General features: G+C 42.7%; 1 protein-coding gene across 6 annotated transcripts in view; it reads right to left on the bottom strand.

Annotated features, from left to right (window-relative positions):
- Positions 1–20108, bottom strand: part of LOC125452606 (nuclear receptor coactivator 7-like) — a 113793-nt gene that overhangs the window by 86442 nt on the left and 7243 nt on the right. For 4 of the 6 annotated variants that reach the window (XM_048531237.2, XM_048531242.2, XM_048531239.2 and 1 more), the window contains exon 2: positions 8849–8990. The exons of 1 other annotated variant lie outside the window; for it this stretch is intronic. In XM_048531237.2, coding sequence (XP_048387194.1) covers positions 8849–8895 — 47 coding nt within the window. In that variant the 5' untranslated portion in view covers positions 8896–8990. Of the gene's footprint in view, positions 1–8848; positions 8991–10753; positions 10930–20108 lie in introns of all 6 variants that reach the window. One more of the 6 variants, XM_048531238.2, reaches the window with a different exon arrangement.

Genomic DNA, 20108 nt, shown 5'->3' with positions numbered 1-20108 from the left:
GGGCGGGAGAGGAGATGGGGGGGGAGAGAGAGAGGAGATGGGGGGGAGAGAGAGAGGAGATGGGGGGGGAAGAGAGGAGATGGGGGGGCAGGAGAGGAGATGGGGGGGCAGGAGAGGAGATGGGGGGGCAGGAGAGGAGATGGGGAGGGAGAGGAGAGGAGATGGGGGGGGAGAGAGGAGATGGGGGGGAGAGAGGAGATGGGGGGGAGAGAGGAGATGGGGGGGAGAGAGGAGATGGGGGGGGAGAGGAGAGAGGAGATGGGGGGGAGAGAGAGAGAGGAGATGGGGGGGAGAGAGAGAGAGGAGATGGGGGGGGAGAGAGAGAGGAGATGGGGGGGGAAGAGAGAGAGGAGATGGGGGGGAAGAGAGAGAGGAGATGGGGGGGGAAGAGAGAGAGGAGATGGGGGGGCAGGAGAGGAGATGGGGGGGGAGAGAGAGAGAGGAGATGGGGGGGAGAGAGAGAGAGGAGATGGGGGGGGAAGAGAGGAGATGGGGGGGAGAGAGGAGATGGGGGGGAGAGAGGAGATGGGGGGGGGAGAGAGGAGATGGGGGGGGCGGGAGAGGAGATGGGGGGGCGGGAGAGGAGATGGGGGGGCGGGGGAGAGGAGATGGGGGGGCGGAGAGGAGATGGGGGGGGCGGGAGAGGGAGATGGGGGGGAGAGAGGAGATGGGGGGGGAGAGAGGAGATGGGGGGGGGAGAGAGGAGATGGGGGGGGAGAGAGGAGATGGGGGGGGAGAGAGGAGATGGGGGGGGAGAGAGAGAGAGGAGATGGGGGGGGAGAGAGAGAGAGAGGAGATGGGGGGGGAAGAGAGGAGATGGGGGGGGAGAGAGGAGATGGGGGGGAGAGAGGAGATGGGGGGGAGAGAGAGGAGATGGGGGGGGAGAGAGGAGATGGGGGGGCGGGAGAGGAGATGGGGGGGCGGGAGAGGAGATGGGGGGGGCGGGAGAGGAGATGGGGGGGGCGGGAGAGGAGATGGGGGGGGAGAGAGGAGATGGGGGGGGGGAGAGAGAGAGAGGAGATGGGGGGGGGAGAGAGAGAGAGAGGAGATGGGGGGGGAGAGAGAGAGAGGAGATGGGGGGGGAGAGAGAGAGAGGAGATGGGGGGGGAGAGAGAGAAAGGAGATGGGGGGGGGAAGAGAGGAGATGGGGGGGGGAGAGAGGAGATGGGGGGGGAGAGAGGAGATGGGGGGGCGGGAGAGGAGATGGGGGGGCGGGAGAGGAGATGGGGGGGCGGGAGAGGAGATGGGGGGGCGGGAGAGGAGATGGGGGGGCGGGAGAGGAGATGGGGGGGCGGGAGAGAGAGAGAGGGAGATGGGGGGGGGGAGAGAGAGAGGAGATGGGGGGGGAGAGAGAGAGGAGATGGGGGGGGAGAGAGAGAGGAGATGGGGGGGAGAGAGAGAGGAGATGGGGGGGAGAGAGAGAGAGAGGAGATGGGGGGGGAGAGAGAGAGAGAGGAGATGGGGGGGAAGAGAGAGAGGAGATGGGGGGGCAAGGAGAGGAGATGGGGGGGCAGGAGAGGAGATGGGGGGCAGGAGAGGAGATGGGGGGGGAGAGAGGAGATGGGGGGGGAGAGAGGAGATGGGGGGGGAGAGAGGAGATGGGGGGGCGGGAGAGGAGATGGGGGGGCGGGAGAGGAGATGGGGGGTGCGGGAGAGGAGATGGGGGGGCGGGGAGAGGAGATGGGGGGGCGGGGAGAGGAGATGGGGGGGCGGGGAGAGGAGATGGGGGGGCGGGGAGAGGAGATGGGGGGGCGGGGAGAGGAGATGGGGGGGGGAACGGGGAGAGGAGATGGGGGGGGGGAAGAGGGAGAGGAGATGGGGGGGGGGGGAACGGGGAGAGGAGATGGGGGGGGAAGAGGGAGAGGAGATGGGGGGGGGAGAGGGAGAGGAGATGGGGGGGGGAGAGGAGAGGAGATGGGGGGGAGGGAGAGGAGATGGGGGGGGGAGGGAGAGGAGATGGGGGGGGGGGAGGGGAGAGGAGATGGGGGGGAGGGAGAGGAGATGGGGGGGGAGAGGGAGAGGAGATGGGGGGGGGAGGGAGAGGAGATGGGGGGGGGAGGGAGAGGAGATGGGGGGGGGAGGGAGAGGAGATGGGGGGGGGAGGGAGAGGAGATGGGGGGGAGGGGAGAGGAGATGGGGGAGAGGAGGAGGAATGTGGGGGTAAATGGGAGAGGAGGAGGAATGTGGGGGTAAATGGGAGGCTGGAAGAGGGAGGAGCAGGGAGAGGAGGTGAACAAAGGGCAAATGCTACCTAACCAACTACTCAACCTCTTATTCTAATGTTGTGACTCCACACTTGAGAGGGAAACATGTTTCCCAGGAAACATCCTGTTAGAATTTTGGTTGGAATTTGATCACTTCTCATTCTTAACTTCAAGAAATACAGACCAAACCTATTCATTCAACCGCTGCTTGTACGACAAATGCCCTATCCGCAGAGCCAGTGTACAGAATTCTTGTTGGATTCTCTCCAGAATGTGTCTGTCCTTCGATAAGGAGATCAAAACTGTACACAGCATTCCAAACATACTCTCACAAATGCTCTGTAAAATTGGACTAAGACCTCCAGCATGTTGTCACAAAACCTTTTATGCATAATGATTTGCCAATTTAGCATAACTGGCTCTGAACATAGTGGCCGCAGAAGTCTCTACTTCTAACTCCTGTAAATAATCAGCTGTCCATTGATTTGCAGAATAAATCATATCACAATCAGCAAAAAGAATATTAAAATTCACAAAACATTGTTTTGCTCCAAGTGACACATATTGTATAGCTACAATGTTTAATGTCATTTAGGTGTCCTCTGATACCAAAGCAATCCATGCTTGCATTCACAGCATTCACATTTGAATTGTTAAGTCCCAACATAAGACATGCAATCAGCATTTTCAAGTGAAAATCTAACCATTTGCCATTAATGTACAAGGGCATTACCATCACAGCCTGTCACAATCATCAGAAAGAGACCATTAGGCTCATTGAAGAGCCTGTGCAAGCACAAATAAGCATCATTACCCAGTGCCAATCTCCTGCTGTTCACCCCCCCCCCTTACCCTTGCATAGTATTTCCATCAAAATAGTCAACAAAACTCTTGAATGTCTGAATTAAGGTGGTCTCTACCAAAATTTCCAGGCAGTATACTCCAGATCCTAACTACTGACTGAAAGAAAGTTTCTCTCACATCACTTTTGATTCTTTTGAACATCATTTTAAATCTGTGCCTTGTCATTCTTTCTTCTTTCACAAGTGGGAATAGCTCCTCTCTCTCTACTCTGTCCAGCCTGCTGATGATTTTGAAAACATTTATCACATCTCTTCTCAGCTGTCAACTCTCCAAGGAGAACTGTCCCAACTTCTTCAATCTATCCTCATAATTGAAATTTCTCGTTCCTGGAATCAGTCCTGTAAATTTCTTCTGCTCTCGCTCCAATGCATTGACATTATTCCTATAATGTGACATCCACAATTGGACACTATACTCTGAATGAGGTCGAACAAGTGTCTTAGACAAGTTTAACATTACCTCTTTGCTCTTGTACTCTATATCCTAGGTCACTGTATGCTTTATTAACTGCTTTCTTCACTTATCCTGCCGCCTACAATGATTTGTGCACATATATACACACAAGGCCATTTGTTCCTACACCCTTTTAGAATTGCATGCTCTATTTTATATTGTCTTTCAATATTTTTCCTACCAATGTACATCACTTCTCTGCCTTAAATTTCATCTGCAACTATCAGCCCCAGCAATTTATCAATGACAGCGTTGCGATGGAACATTCTCACCTGCCTGGAAGAGTGCAGCTCCAACAGCCCAAAGTTGACACCATCCAAGATAAGACAGTCTGCTTATCAGCATCCATATCTGTAACCTTCAACATTCATCACCAGTGTGATGTGGAGGTGCCAGTGTTGGACTGGGGTGGACAAGGTCAGAAATCATACAACACCAGGTTTATAGTCCAACAGGTTTATTCGAAAACAGTCTTTTGGGACCCCAGCCCTTCTTCAGGTGTTCGTGAGAGAGGCAGTATCAGGCACACAATTTATAAGTAAAAGATCGACATTCGTACCATTGATGAGATGTCCTAAACAAACCTAAGATGCTTTTAAACCTTTAAATCAGTCAGAAGGTTTTAACTGATTTATATGTATATGTAAATCCCCGAATTCCTTTCAAGTCACGGTCCTGAGAGAACTAAAAAGTTTTATCAGTGTAAAGAAGAGGTGGCATTTTAGGTTAGACAATGCATGTTAGGTGTGAGACCTTGTTTAGAACCTGTTTGCATTTTAGTTTGGAGTCAGACTGGTTTTATTTCTACAATAAGAATTTATAAAATGCCATATTGACTGACTATCTATAAACTGTATGCTTTTTGAACAAAAGTATGTAGCTGCAAATATAAATTCACCCCATAGATTCACACGTGTGTGTGTGTGTGTGTGTGTGTGTGTGTGTGTGTGTGTGTGTGTGTGTGTGTGTGTGTGTGTGTGTGTGCGCACACACACGCAGGGTGTGGTGGGTTTAACAAATACCTATCAATCAAATAAAACAGTCTAACTGATTAAAGATCTAATAGCATCTTATGTTTTAGCACAGCCTCAATGGTGTGAACCTTTCATCTTTTCATTATAAATTCTGTGTCTGAAACTACCTCTCTCACTGACACCTGAAGGAGAAGAGGCTCCGAAAGCTCGTGTTTCAAATAAATCTGTTGGGCTATAACTTGGTGCCATGTGATTTGTGACCTTTATCACCAGTCGACAGCGATAGCTGAATGTACCACAAGAAATATGACAGCCATCTCGGCAGGGCTTCTTCAACAGCACCTTTCAAACCCACAACTTCTCCACCTAGCAGGATAAGGAAAGTAGACGATAGATAGGACTACCACTACCAGCAACCTCTTCTCCAAGCCACACACCATCCTGACATGGGAAAAAAAAATGTTCCTTCCCTCACTAACGTAACTAAAATACACAAAGTTTCCCAACTCAGCACAGTTTTGGACCCACATTGATAGGAAGCACAGACCAGGTTTCCACACTGAACAAGAATCACTATTTATTGCAAGTAATTAGATTCTAGCTAAACAAGTTAACAGTTTAAACTGTTAGCATTCAATACTACGAATTTAAACTCTAATTCACTTATAAACTGCCACTTAACAACTTACACACATGAATAGGTTATGGACAAAGGGGAAAAGTCTAGAAAGTCAGTTCAGTAGTCTTGGTTCCCAGACACTGTTTTTGAGACGATCTTCATGACTCTTCTGCTGGCCATCACGTTCCTTCAGTCACTTTTCTCTAGATGCTTCTACTTGTTGATAAAGAATACGAGGTGGCTGGGTCCCTTATAAAAAGTCTCTGTCTTAGCAGTGAAAGTCACAGCTTACAATGACAGTTACAGCAAAGTTAAACTGGTTTTCTTCAGGCTTACACTGAGTTTTGACTGCAGAGAAGAAGGGAGCTCCTGAGATGGTTAAGAACTGAACACTTCTCACTTTCTCTTGCTCTCAAATCTTGTTCTCAGCTCCAAGCTGTTCAGAAACCTGAGGACCAACAGAGTTGTTGGCAAGCAAAAAGGTCTCTCCTCAAAGCTGAAATAGTGTTCAGCTTCCAGTGAACCACAGTAGCAAATCTCCTCAGCATACTTACCTTGGACTCGAAACTGTTATTGTAGCGTTACGTTTCTAACTGGATGTAATATTCCACTGATGCCAAACTAATTATTTATAAAATTTTAGAATAAATTACTTGCTTTAAATCCTATGCCTGTATTTATGAAACCAATGTTTCTTATGGATTTAAAACAGCATTCTCAATGCAGCCAGCCATTTTCAAAGAATTGTATAAATGCACCCAAGTCGCTGCAGCATTTTTAAAATGGTACCATTTAGTTTGCATCACTTCTTATCATTCTCATCAAAATTTATCACCTCAAACTTCTCTGCATTAAATTTCATTAGCTATGGGTTTGGCAATTTCACCAGTCTATATGCTGTTCACTGTTTACTGCATTTTCAAACTTTTTTGTTTACAAATTATTCCCTTCATACTGAAGTCCAAGTCACACTGGCAATAGTACAAATGTAACAGAATAGCAGTTCATCTATTATTCCTTTATTCTAACCAAATAGTTTCGTGACATGTAACTTCATCTATATTCCACACAGTACGTCCTTACTTAAAGTTGCAGGTGTGTTTCTGGAAATCATGACAAAGTGAAATAACACTGAAAAATTAGAAGTTAAAATCTGAATTAGACTTTTCCAGGCAAGAAATATCCAAAAGATCCGATGTATATTGTGCAATTATATTGTACATGTGCAGTTACTGGATAAAATTCCTGGATGAAATAATTTGTAAATATTTAATATAGGAAATTATTGTGTGAAGTCAAATTATATAATACTAATCAGCCTCTCTTCCTTCAATGCAGATACTTAGGGTTTGGGAATGATTCACTTCCACTTCAATTTGCCAATCAAGCTGCCACAAGTGGCCCAGGTGTTGGCTGGAGGATCAGACAGATGAGTTCTTTGGACGTTTTTGCGTATGGTCTGCTGTCAGGGAATGCTCCTAACAATGTCTCTGTTCAATGCCTTCCTGAATGAACCTTCTCCCAAGTTGGTTAGTCACCATGAGTTGGTAGATATCTCCAATCTCTTATCTCTTCAGAATGTTATCGGAACATCCCAAAAGTGTTTCAGTGGAGGTGGCTTTGAGACACCAACATCTCAATAGAATGTTGGCTTGCTAGCTTCAGCTTTGTTCACCAGCTATAATAGCCCCTCTGCTTCACCAACAGCAAAAGGTGAAAAAGGACCTGACTTGGGGCTCAAAGTCAAACAGAAGATTGCAGACTCATGGTCCGAAAGACCAAGTACTACATGTAGTATTCTCAGCTAAATGAGCCCAAAACAAGTAAAGGAAGTTTACCTGCTTTAAGTAGTAAATCTCCCTCTCTCTGACTTTAAAAAGGGCTCCTTTTTAAGGTTTGCTTAACGTGAAAGAAACCCTCAGTTGCCCTCAGTTCAGAATGACACCAAACAGGCCAACCTTACGGACAAGAAGTGTAATTGTGAAAGAATACACAATGAGGAAAAACATGAAATTGTATGCACAACAATATTAAATCTAAACTGAAGATAAGATTGGTATTCCAAATTGTAAAAGCATTGAAACTTTAAAGCACAGTAACTCAACAAGGCCAACTTAAAACCGGGCCTTAAAGTACGTACAAGGACAAGGGAGATCATTCTCCAATGTGTTCAAATTTAGACGAAAAAAATCCATCCCCTCCATCACCGCCTCCACAATGGAGAATTTCTTTTCTTTGGCATAAATTGACAAACAAAACTCAATCCCCAATAATGAAACTTACTGCTTTGTTTTGCTTCAAAAGCAATAATTTTATAACACCACTCAATAAGGAAGACACAGTTCCACACAACTTCACACAAAATCTCCCCTTCCCCCACTGCATCCCTAAACCAGCCCAGTTCATCCCCTCCCCCCACTGCACCACACAACCAGCCCAGCTCTTCCCCCCCCACCCACTGCATCCCAAAACCAGTCCAACCTGTCTCTGCCTCCCTAACCGGTTCTTCCTCTCACCCATCCCTTCCTCCCACCCCAAGCCGCACCCCCAGCTACCTACTAACCTCATCCCACCTCCTTGACCTGTCTGTCTTCCCTGGACTGACCTATCCCCTCCCTACCTCCCCACCTACACCTTCTCCACCTATCTTCTTTACTCTCCATCTTCGGTCCGCCTCCCCCTCTCTCCCTATTTATTCCAGTTCCCTCCCCCCATCCCCCTCTCTGATGAAGGGTCTAGGCCCGAAACGTCAGCTTTTGTGCTCCTGGGATGCTGCTTGGCCTGCTGTGTTCATCCAGCCTCACATTTTATCATCCACACAACTTTTATTGCCTTCTGATCTCCAGTTTCCAAGCCCTGTTGAATTCTCCACCAACTCCACTATTTATCCTGTTATCCGAGTGCTTTTTAATAAGGTTTGATCTAAATACTATTTGTGTACAAGATCACCGGATAGTCCGTGACATTTATGCAACTCTTAAAGTATAAAGATCAAATGTTATTCCCCTACGTGCTTTTTATGGATAATCTTATGTACGTTTAGTTTAATATATGTCTTCCAATAGACACTGCGCTAATGTATGCAGTTATACAGCTCATAGACTTCTGATCTAAAAATTGATTAGTGGAAGAGTCTAGAGCTTAGTAACGCTAAAACATCAAAAATAGAAAGTTTGAAAAGACCAGTGCTCACAACACAGCCACTACCATTGGAACAAGCGCAGCAGTTCACATTCATAATATGAACTAACAATTCTGGGGTTTGGTGGCAGGGTATTATTGTGCAACACAAATATACTTTATTGATTCTTTTTTCCACAATGTAACAGCTTAAGGATCATTTCATTTCAAAATAGTTTGCACCACTCACCAATGCAGTCATTCACCTCCAGTACAAATATAAAATATCACAAATAGGAAAGTAAATAAAGAACAAGAATTACTTTCCCTGGAAACCACGAAATAACCAATGACATAGGAGTCATTGCATCTTATTAATGCCAATCTTCTTTCTTATTCTCTGTAAAACAGTTATCTTTCAGACAGTTAAGGAGTGGTTAACAAGCTCAACCCAGCTACAGTTAAGTCAAAGCAAGGAAATGCTCGTGGACAAGCATTTCCATTCTGTAGATATCTTTATAATGTTTACTTCTGCTTTAAATCCTTTTCAATAAATGATAAACACAGTACCATGCTCAACAAATTCCAAAAATAAATAACTGAAAAAAAGTTACCTGGCAAAATAACCTGGTCTTCTCTTTTTCAAATCTTTAGTCTCCATGGTAGAATATTTCAAAGCTGATTACTTTTCCCTTCCACGCTGTTCAATAAATTGCTTTTGTTTCCAGTTTCATGGCATCTGCACAGGAATGGTGCCTGTAATAACAATCTTGTGACTCAGACTGCTTCACAAACAGAATGATAGCTGGTACTTGTTGTTTACCTCGAGATGAACAAGATTTCCAGTCACATGCTTTATTATGTAAAACCCTCTAATGTTCATTCATTTTAATAGATTGTGCAACGTAAAGCATTTTTCACATTGCACTAATTGAAGATAAGCGATATAACCTAAACATTAGCATCAGCAAAGTCAATTTACTTCAATTACCATTGGCACACCACCACCAAAAAAAGGCAGTTATTTTCACTAAACACTTTATAGGAGCATTAACTCCTAGAGTCCAAGATCCCACTGGCTAATATGAAAGGAGGGGCTTTCAAGATGCAAGGATCCTTGCAGAGGTAATAGCCCTAATTGCAAAGGAGTCCAAAGCGCATTCTGAATTATGAGGGCATGGTAACTATTCTATTGCAATTTCCAAATTCAAACTTAAAAATCATCAAATTGTCAATGGTTAATAAGAATGGTATGAAGTAGTTGCAACTTAAATGTGTGAATCACATTTCAAAGAAAACAGACAGTATGGATGTTACTGAAAGAAAATCAATGACATTGGTTGAAGTGGATTGTGAAGTAACCAATTCTAACAAATCTCTCAAATAGCTATGGGAGTGCAGTAGCTGGAAGAGAGATTTTTAAAAAATGATTAAGTAAAACTGATTTTGTGATGTTTTGTCATTGTCTACTGCCTGCCAAAAATTGAGAATGAACCAAATATTTGCCACTTGGTCAGCTCTGACCTCACTGGCAAGGTCAATATTTACAGACCATCTCCAATTGCTGCCATTCCCCATCCATAAGCAAACCCCAATACATATATATGCATGCATGCTGCACTAAACAAAAAAAATGGAAGAACTGCAGATGCTGGAAATCAGAAACAGAAACTAAAATTGCTGAAAAAACACAATAGGTCTGGAAACACGTGTGGAGTTTTTCCAGCGACTTTTGTTTTTGTTGTTGCGTTGAGCAGTAGCTTCGCCAGGTTGGCATTTCATATTTAGGTATATACTGTTTCTGCTTCCCATACTTTTTAGTGAAGTTCTTGGGTTTTTCTTGAAATATTTCTGCAATGCATATCTATATTCAAACTTATGGCTGCGATGTCTATTTTCTTGACGTGTAAAAGAAGTTGAACATTTAGTCAATTCAGGAGTCCAAGCTGCTATTCTTCGAGTTAGCCACTGGAAGAGGTCAAGAAGGCGGAGATTGGTTCTTATTGGGCCATTGGGGAAGTTGATGAATGAAGGTAAACTGTTTAAATTGCCCTCTAATTTTTTTTGTCTGATTAGCTGTAAGCCTTTTCTTTTTTCCCAAATCATTTACTGGCAATAGACAGATTATGTAAATGACTGCTTCAAGTACAGTTGATTTTAAATTTCAACAAGCAGCTCCTGCAAATCAAAAGTAACCTACATAAATAAAAAAGTATCCCTCAAAAGTAGTAACTCATTCTGACCAGTTTCAAACCAATCCAATGTATTTGATGTGTTTATTTTTCAAAACTTATCGGTCTCCAGACCAGACTAGTACAACCTATTATTAAACATAATAACAGCAAAATATATAAAACTGCAAAAACTACACAGACATCACCCCAACATGTAGAGCACTCTACTGCCAATAAGGGTTAAATTTACCATTTTTACAGATTCTTAGGGAACAGAATTTGGGAATCAGTTGTTAATTGGACAGATAAATCATTGAAGAGATAGTGTGATAATCGCAACCTCACCAGACAACTATCATCTCATAATGTCACTGTTGGACTTCTTCAAGTCAGAGAGGTCCTAGGCTTAATCATCTTCAGCTGTTCCATCAAAATCATTAGTCTTTCTACTCCTCTGATGCTGCTTGGCCAGCTGTTTTCATCCAGCTCTATACCTTGTCATCTCACCGTTCAGAATCTGCCTGATTGAGAAAATCATAATGCAACATCCTGCTGTTACCTTCTTGTAAAGGATTTTGTCACGTTTCCATGACAAAAGTCGAACTAAATTACCTATAGTTTTTGCTTTGTCCACCTCCTCACTTGAATAGAGATGTTCCTTGTTATACACAAGAAAGGGACAGTTGGCTTTGCAGTGCACAGACTTTTCAACAGAGATCCTGGCTAGGGAAGTGAAGGAATACAGCAATTGCTATGAACAGGTTGGGGCCAAAAGATTGTTTTTCTGTTTGGCACCAGGCAGAATGCTTCTCAGAGCTTGTTCTCTGGTTGAAGAGATAGGATCTGTGAGAACTTAAGGACACTGGAAGATTTACATTGTTCTAGCCAAAAGAAGACACAGTGGTCCTTACAGGTGGAAATTTTACTCAGTGAATTCTCAAAGTCTGAGGAGAATAACCTTGCTGTAAACATGAGACGCCAAGACTCAACAAAAAAAGTGTTAAAACAAGTCTTTTGGAAGCCAAGTGTAACTTTGGACTGGTTCCTGCTTTTAAAAAAGTGCCATTCTACAGCGACAATGTTGTTAATATAAAAACGTGAGAGGGATCTTTAGCCACATTTCACTAAATGACATATCTTCTGTAGTTCAGTGTATTAGTTGACTACTACGTAGTGTTTAGCCAATGTGATTTTAGTTTGTTGCAATTATTGTTTCAGAGCAAAATTTTCTTTTGTTAGTCTCTACATGGATTCTAATATTGAGCAATAAATGCTACCCTTACCAATTAATGTCAACAAAACACCATGCTATGCTCCCTTTCACACTGGACATATGCTGCCATTCACTTACCATCAATTCAAAATGCTAGAACTCTACTAATGGCACTGTAGATGTACCTTCACCACATCAGAGATCAAATTTGCAAATCAGAGAATGCAGACAAGGCAAAAGGGAAAGATACTAATATGGGAAATGATAATCAGACCACAACAGGAAGGAATTGAAGGTACAAATCGAAATCTAAATTAACAGTTAAGGTTACAGCAGAAACTATGACCCAAGGCCACAGCCTCAGACTGTAGGGACAATCCTTTAGAACTGAGATGAGGAGAAATAAATCCAGCCAACCTGACCGAGTCCCATTTGCTAGCATTTGGCCCCTATCCCTCTAAAACCCTTTCTAATCATGCCTTTTAAACGTTCTAATTGTACCCGTCCCTACCACTTCCTCTGTCAGCTCATTCCAGTGTCTGTGTGGGTTTCCTCTCAGTGTTCCTATTTCCTCCCATAATCCAAAGATGTACAGGTTTGGTGGACTGGCCATGCTAAATTGTCTGTAGTCTCCAGTGATATATATTGGCTAGGTGAATTAGCCATCAGAAATGTAGGGACACAGGGATTGGTTAGGAGGTAGGTTTAAGCAGAATACTCTTCGAAGGGTTAGTTTGAACTCAATGGGCCTAATGGCCTGCTTTCACACTGTAGAGATTTTATGAAAGTGTTTAACAGCTTTGTCAGGCAATGACATTGCCTTGATGCCATGCTGATTCGGCTCTATTTTAACAGGCACTTTTAAGTACTCTGCAATCTCATCCCTAATAATGGACTCTCAAAACCTTACCTACAACCAAGTTCAGGTTAACCAGCTCACAGTTTCCTGTCTTCTGCCTCTCTCCCTTCTTAAGCGGGGGTGTTATAATTGCCATTTTCCAGTCCCCTGGAGCCTGCTTTGACTCCAGTTATTCCTGAAAGATCACCTATGAACAGTACAACAGGACCTTCAGCAGATGGGCTAACAGATTAAGCAGTGGTAGATGGAGTTTAATCTTTTCACCCATAGATATTTAAAGAAGATCTTGCTGTTTATTGTAAGTTTACTCTCAGAGTTTATTTTCCCTTTTTTTATGGCCATTGGTTTTGGTTTTTAAGGCTTTGCTGATCTTCTGGCAAACTTCTAACATTTGTTACATTGTACGGTTTTTCCCTTTCAATTTTTTGCTATGTTTAACATCCCAACTTTTTTGAATCATCCCTTTCCTAGAATTCTTCATTCTCACAGGAATATATCTTTGCTGTAAGCCAAGAATTGTTTCTTAAACGTCTGCCATTATTCAAATATCTTCACTGCTCAACTCCTCTCCCAGTCCACCCCACCTAGCCACAAAGTATTACGGAATCATAGAAGTTTACAGTGCAGAAGCAAGCAATTCCAAATCCTTACAACTCTCTGCATAAAGACGTTTCTCATCTCATTCCTAGCTCCCTTGCTGATAAACTTCAAATTATGATCCATCTAGTTCTCAATATATCAACTAATGGCATCAGAATATCCTTCTTTACCTGTGCATTACTATTGAGCCTGTACTGTCTCTCCATGTCGCTTCGACCGAAATGCATTACCTCACATTTTGAATTATGGTTTGGCGAAGCAGGTGTGGAAGATAATGCAGTAATTTTTGTCAAGGTTCATCCCAAGCAGTTCTGGGATTCAGGACCTTGTGCTGTACAAGCTGCTCCGAGGGACACATAGACATAGGTAAACATCAATTGTAACATGGAGGGTCATCAACCTGCTGAGAAATGCCCTTTGGTCTGCCCAAAACATGTTGGCCACCCACTGAAACAAGCTTATGATGAATGTATGTTGCAGATGGGCACATTCCCAAGTCGAAGGCTACTTACGGAGGGATCCATCAAAACTTGGGACAGCAGTTGCACAAGCGCATGAGTGTGAAAATAACCACTTCCTAAGGCCCAGCGTCAGAACACTTGTTCTGAGGAAGGGTCACAGGACCCAAAACGTTAACGCTGATTTCTCTCCACAGACGCGGCCCAACCTGCTGAGCGTTTCCAGCAGTTTCTGTCTGTTTCTGATTTACAGCATTCACAGATCTTTCAGTTGTTATTCACTGAGGCCCTCCTGCCATAGGATAACAAGAGACTAGAAACTGTGTAAAACCCCTTGGGCCGAATCTTTGATATGGAATTATGTAAACATAAGCTACAACACCTCAGACGACCTCACATTGCAGCAAAAGAAACCGATCTCAATCACACGTCACGTAAAGTCAAATTAAACTGTAATGTTTTGTTAAGTTTAGGAGTAAAGTATATCTTTGGAAATCAATTATGTGACATGAACTGAGTACTCTAAATATACCCTGTAAATGGGAGTGCAATGTTGCAACTCAGAGTGCCAAGTAATGCACTGAAATAAACTGATCTGTTCTGAACTTTATGTATTGTTAAATTTGAACTGTGATGAAATGCACGTTTACAAATTCTATGAATAAAGTACATTTTCGGGAGAAAATTATAAATATCAGCCTCGAGTTTCTCTCTTTTAATATAATTCCCTCATTGCCAGAGGTCTGCTGATCACGGCTCCCATTGGGACAGTTAGAAGAGGACTATTCAAGATCCATCTCAGCTGGTAAACAATTTAAACCCAAGCATCAACATTATTTAGCACCACGTTCTAACCAACTGAGCTAACTGGTCCCCTATCATGATGCATAACACACTACACAACTGAAATATTGTCAATGAATTTCTTACTCAACCTTGCACAGTCAAGTGACAAGCAATTTTTTTAAGTGCAATGTTGATGACAATAATGACTTATCAAGGGTGGGGTAAATGTGTTTGGAAGTCAGCCAATTGACAAATAAGTCAAGTTTTTAAATCAGGTAAGTTCAAATACACATGGTAAAGTCAATAAAATAAGACTGCCCAAAACTACCCCTTGCCAGCTAACGTACAGACACGGTGGCTCAGTGGTCCCCAGTGCCAGGGACCCAGGTTCAATTCCATCCTCGGACGAATATCCGTTTGGAGTTTTCACATTCTCCCCATGTCTGCATGGGTTTCCTCCGGATGCTCCAGTTTCCTCCCACAGTCCAAAGATGTGCAGGTTAGGTGAATTAAATTGCCCATTGTGCTCGAGGATGTGTAGATTGGGTAGGTTACAGGGGAATGGATCTGGGTGGGATGCTCTGAGGTTTGGTGTGGACTTGTTGGGCCAAAGGGCCCATTTCCATCTTGTAGGGATTCTATGAGAAGTCTATGAAAAGAAATTGCCATTGTCTTATCAACCTGCAGGGCTGCTCTCTCACTTGAGAGAGATGACAGGTGATAGGTTAACCTGAGAGTTATCACACCTCAGGTGAGGAGACGGATTGAGAAAAACAGCTTTTCATAATAACCTGAGCCAGTGCAAGAATTGAGCCCACATAGTCTGCATCACAAACCAGCTGTCTGGCCAACAGAGTTAACTGGCACACCAGGTCAAAAATGTTCATGTTAGCCAAATGTTCCAATTAGTGCTTGCTAGACTGTATATCAAAAGTCCTGAAACGGAATTTTAAAATCAGTATTCCTTTTAAACTTTCCTCTACAGCAAGATAAAGTTCTGTGACCGTTACCTAATAAGCAGACTAGGTTGGCCCCTGTTGCCAAGGAAGGGAGCGAGGGAAGGGAAGGGAGCAAGTGAATTTGATGAAATACTCCTTAGAAAATGCTACCCCACCCACCTTTTCATTCCTGTCTGTCCATTCAATAATACTTCTGAATATTTAGTTACCAACTTTGAACTACTTGTAAATATGTCGCCTTAACAGTTGCATAGAAGTGTTTATCTTCCAACAGTAATATCCCTTAACATGACCACATTCTTATTCCATCCTCCAACTTGAATAGACCCCTGTACCAAGGTGCCTTGGTCAGTTTACTCATTCTCCCTGCAGTCTCCAATCATTCACACACCTTGTGTGAATCTTAAACTGCTGAGTAATTGTAGGGGTCAAGGCTCCTCAATATTAATCCCATGGGTCCTCATACCTGCCTCATCTGCAGTCACATCCTCCTGTCCTTGATCGTAGGCCAATTCTGAATTACCTAATCAGATCACCCTCTGGAACAAAGTGTTCTGTTAACTCTCCCTTCCCTAAAATGGCACAATGTTTGCAGCTCTGTTTCCAGTTCTTCAACGCTGATCTGACATTCCTCACGCTGCGAACAAAAATATCATTTTTTTATTGCAAGTGGAATGGAATACAAAAGTAGAAGTTATGCTTCAACATTACACGTATTCGTAGGACCACATCTGGAGTATTGCACACACTACTGGTGCCCTTATTTAAAGGAATGATGCATATACAATGGACGAAGTTCAGGGAAGGTTTCCTAAATACCTGGAATAGGTACAATGTCTAATGTGGAAAGACTGATGTAATAGAATCATACAGTACAGAAGGGGTTCTTTGGCCTATCAAGTCTGTACCACTAAATCTACGCTATTCCCAGTTTTGAACACATGTACAGGCTACTGGAATTAACAACAGCAGGTGACTTTATTGAAAAATGAAAGATCTGAGAGGTTTTGACAGGCCAGATGTGGAATAGATGCTTCCCCTTATGGCAAACCCAGCGCTTGAGGTCATGTTGAAAAATAAGATGTCACTCATTTAAGACAGAAATTAGGTAAATTTTTTTTGCTGAATGGTTCAATGTCTTTGGAACACACTTTTTCAAAAGGCAATGGAAGCAATTTTGAATATTTTTAAAGTGAAGGCAAATAGATGCTTGATGGGGAGAGGTGGAGTGAAAGGTTATCAAGGATATATGGGAGTGCAGAGTATTCATTACAGTCATGATCTTATTGAAAGGCTAAGCAGGCTTGAGGTTGAGTGTCCTATTCCTGATTTTTATGTATATAGTTCAGTTGCAGAAGGCAATACACTATCTTAAAGGACAACAAAAGATGAACAATAAAAATTGGCCTTGCAAGCAATATTAAAGACTGAAGAAATGTAAAAACCCCCCACATGAAAACTCTATTCCAATTCCCTTTTCCACAAGGCTAAATTTTTTTTTAAAAATTCATTAACGGGATGAGGGTATCGCTGGCTAGGTAGTATTTATTGCCCATAAGTGTGACTCCCATTGCTGTGGATCTGGAGTCACACGTAGGTCAGACCGGGTAACAATAGCAGTTTCCTTCTCTAAAGGACATTAGTAAACCAAATGGGTTTTTCTGACAATCAGCAATGGATTCATGGTCATCATTAGATTCTTAATTCCAGAGTTTTTTTTGGTGGAATTCGAATTCCACTATCTGCTGTGGTGGGATTCGAACCTGGGTCCCTGGGATTAACAGTCCAGCAACAACAGCACTAGGCCATCACCTCTCCATACTCCTCAGCTCAGACAATTCTGAATTCATTTTCCTTCTCATGCTTTAAGGTAGCTTTTAAAGTCAGCATTGCAAAGATGAACTTCGAACCAAGACCTGCAATTATACCATTGACAAACCATCAAAATACCAGCTACCCAGCAGTTGCAATTTCTCAATCAGTATCGTTCCCCAGAGCAGACAAATCACTTCTCACTACCACCTCTGAAATCATTATCAAAACTCAGCAATTTAAAAATTTCTCAGAAATAGATCCATTCCCATCCGAAGCCAGCTCATTTACTCAAGGTTTACATATGGCTCTCAGAATTATCAGACTGAACTGCTTAAGTCTGCCAATTAAATCTAAAGTACGAAGTAAACTGATTTTATTTCTACCTGTAAGTTAAAGTAGCAATATATACAAAGACAGCAAGACAAAAGCCCCAATTTTTGGCAGAACGAAGATTATTACAATTTGTGAATCCTTTGATTATATTCAAAATTAAAATCAGAAGCATCAGCTTTTAATCAAAGTGTTCATTAATCAAATGTTCTAGGGATATTAAGCAACATTATTAACTCATTTTCTTGCCAACAGACATAAATGTGACCCCCATTTTGTTTCATGTCAATGATTTGTTTTGTATCTTTTGGGGGACTGGTGGGCATGATCGTCGATACTGGGCAAATGCTATAAATTGCAAAATGACATTAACAAACTTGCAGAATCAGTAAATAATAGGCAAACAGAAACAAATGGGAGATTGGTTAAAACCTTATCTGGGCACAATTTAAAACTTCAGATTATGATGTTACTGCTACCAGAGACAGGTTTCAGAGACATGCAGGATTGGCAGCTCAACAGTCCAGGACATGGGGGTCATCAGGCAAGACAGAAAAGGAGGTAACAGAGGTGGTGGCATTGCAGTTTTGACAAGGGAATCCATTACAGAGTTAAAGAGGAATTACATCTTAGAAAGCTCCTCAAATGAAACCAAATGTAGAACCTAAAAAAACAAAAAAAAGGAGCAATCACATTGTTGCAAGTGCCCTATAGGTCCCCTAACAGTTCAGATAAATAAACAGATGTGTAGAGCAAATTTCAGGAAAGTGTAAAAAGAATAGGGTCAAGACAAGTCAGGATTTCTACTTCCCTAACATTAATTGTGGTAGTCATATAGTGTGAATGGTTTAAGAGGGATCAAAATACTGAAGATAAATCCTAGAGAGCTTAAAAGAGAGGGGTGGCACTGGACTTAATTTATAGTAATGAAACTGGGCAAATGGCTGAAGTATCAGTGGGGGGAGCATTTTGAAGACAGTGATCATAACTCCGTTAGTTTGATGATTATTATGGAAAAAGACAGAATGGACCTGAAATGAAAGGTCTAAACAGAGGGAAGGCTAATTTTAAAAGATCAGGTACGATTTGGCCGGACTGGACCAGGAGCTGTTATTTTCAAGAAAATCTGTCGCAGAATAGTACAATGTACTCAAGGAGGAAATATGGACTTGACCAACATGGTCCAATAAAGAAAAAGGGTGGGAACAATCAAATCTTGTCAATCTTAGATAGAAGGATGTAGAGATTGGGTTAAGAGAAAAAGGTAGGCTTAAGGCTGATTACGGAAGGCTCAAAACAGCAGAAACCATGCATGAGCATAAAATGTGCAAAATGAAACTTAACAAGGATATTAGGAGAACTAAAAGGACATTGAAAGTGGACGTGAAAGGATATTGGCATGTCAAATAAAGGAAGATCTTATCTTATTTCACATGTACATTACCTTGTTATCCTATTACCCTTAAAGAGTAGTGCCAATTAAGGAACACAACAGCCAGAGAATGTTGGTAGGGTTATAAATGAATATTTTGTGGCAGTGCTCCCCAGTGAGAGGGATGATGTAGAGAAAGAAATCAGCAGAGGGTTTGTGATACAATTAAAGACATTAGCATTGATACGGAGGAGGTTCCGAGTGATTTGGCAGGCCTAAAAGTAGATAAATCACCAGGACTAGATGAAATGAATCCTAGGATCTTGACTGAGGCACAGGAGGAAACTGCAGGGCTGCTTGCAAAAATTTTTTTAATTCCTTTTGGGCCGCAGTACAGGTGCTGGATAATTGGAGGACACCTTTTATGGTAGCACTATTCAAGAAGGAAGCAAGGGATAAACCAGGAAACTACAGGCCAGTCAGTCTACCCTTAGTGGTAAGGAAACCACCAGAAGATGGTCTACAGAACAGAATTAATCTGCATTTGAAGAGGCAGGGATTAACCAAAACAGTCAGGATGAATTTAGGAGGAGGAGATCATGTCTGACTAACTTGATTGAATTTTTTGAAGAGGTGACAGGATGTGCAGTAAGGGCAATGCTTTTATGTCATACACCTGGACTTCAGCAAAGTTTCTGATAAGGTCCCAAATGGGCGACTGATAGCAAAGGTCAGAGCCCAGGGGATCCAAGGAAATTTGGCAAATTAGATCTACAATTAGCTGAAAGGCACGATGTAGAGGGCGATGGTTAAGAGGCACATTTGGGACTGGAAATCTATGTTCAGTGGGATCTCACAAGAATCAGTTTTAGGGTTCATCTTGTTTGTGGTTTATATAAACAATTTAGACTTCAATGTTGGCAAATTGGTCAGATGTTCGCACATAATACAAAAACTGGCATGATGGATGAGAGTTTGCTTGCTGAGCTGCAAGGTTCGTTTTCAGACGTTTCGTCACCATTCTAGGTAACATCAATGAACACCAGCGCTTCGTCGGAGGCTATGTCCTGCTTTCTATTTATCTGGTTAGGTTTCCTTGCGTTGGTGATGTCATTTCCTGTGTTGGTGATGTCATTTCCTGTTCTTTTCCTCAGGGGGTGGTAGATTGGCTCCAAATCAATGTGTTTGTTGATGGAGTTCCGGTTGGAATGTCATGCTTCTAGGAATTCTCGTGCGTGTCTCTGTTTGGCTTGTCCTAGGATGGATGTGTTGTCCCAATCAAAGTGGTATCCTTCCACATCTGTATGT

The sequence above is a fragment of the Stegostoma tigrinum genome, chromosome 4 (genome assembly GCF_030684315.1).
Source record: "Stegostoma tigrinum isolate sSteTig4 chromosome 4, sSteTig4.hap1, whole genome shotgun sequence".
NCBI classification, from domain to species: Eukaryota; Metazoa; Chordata; class Chondrichthyes; order Orectolobiformes; family Stegostomatidae; genus Stegostoma; species Stegostoma tigrinum.
Note: the sequence above shows the minus strand (reverse complement) of the source record. Positions and strands in the feature narration are given on the sequence as shown.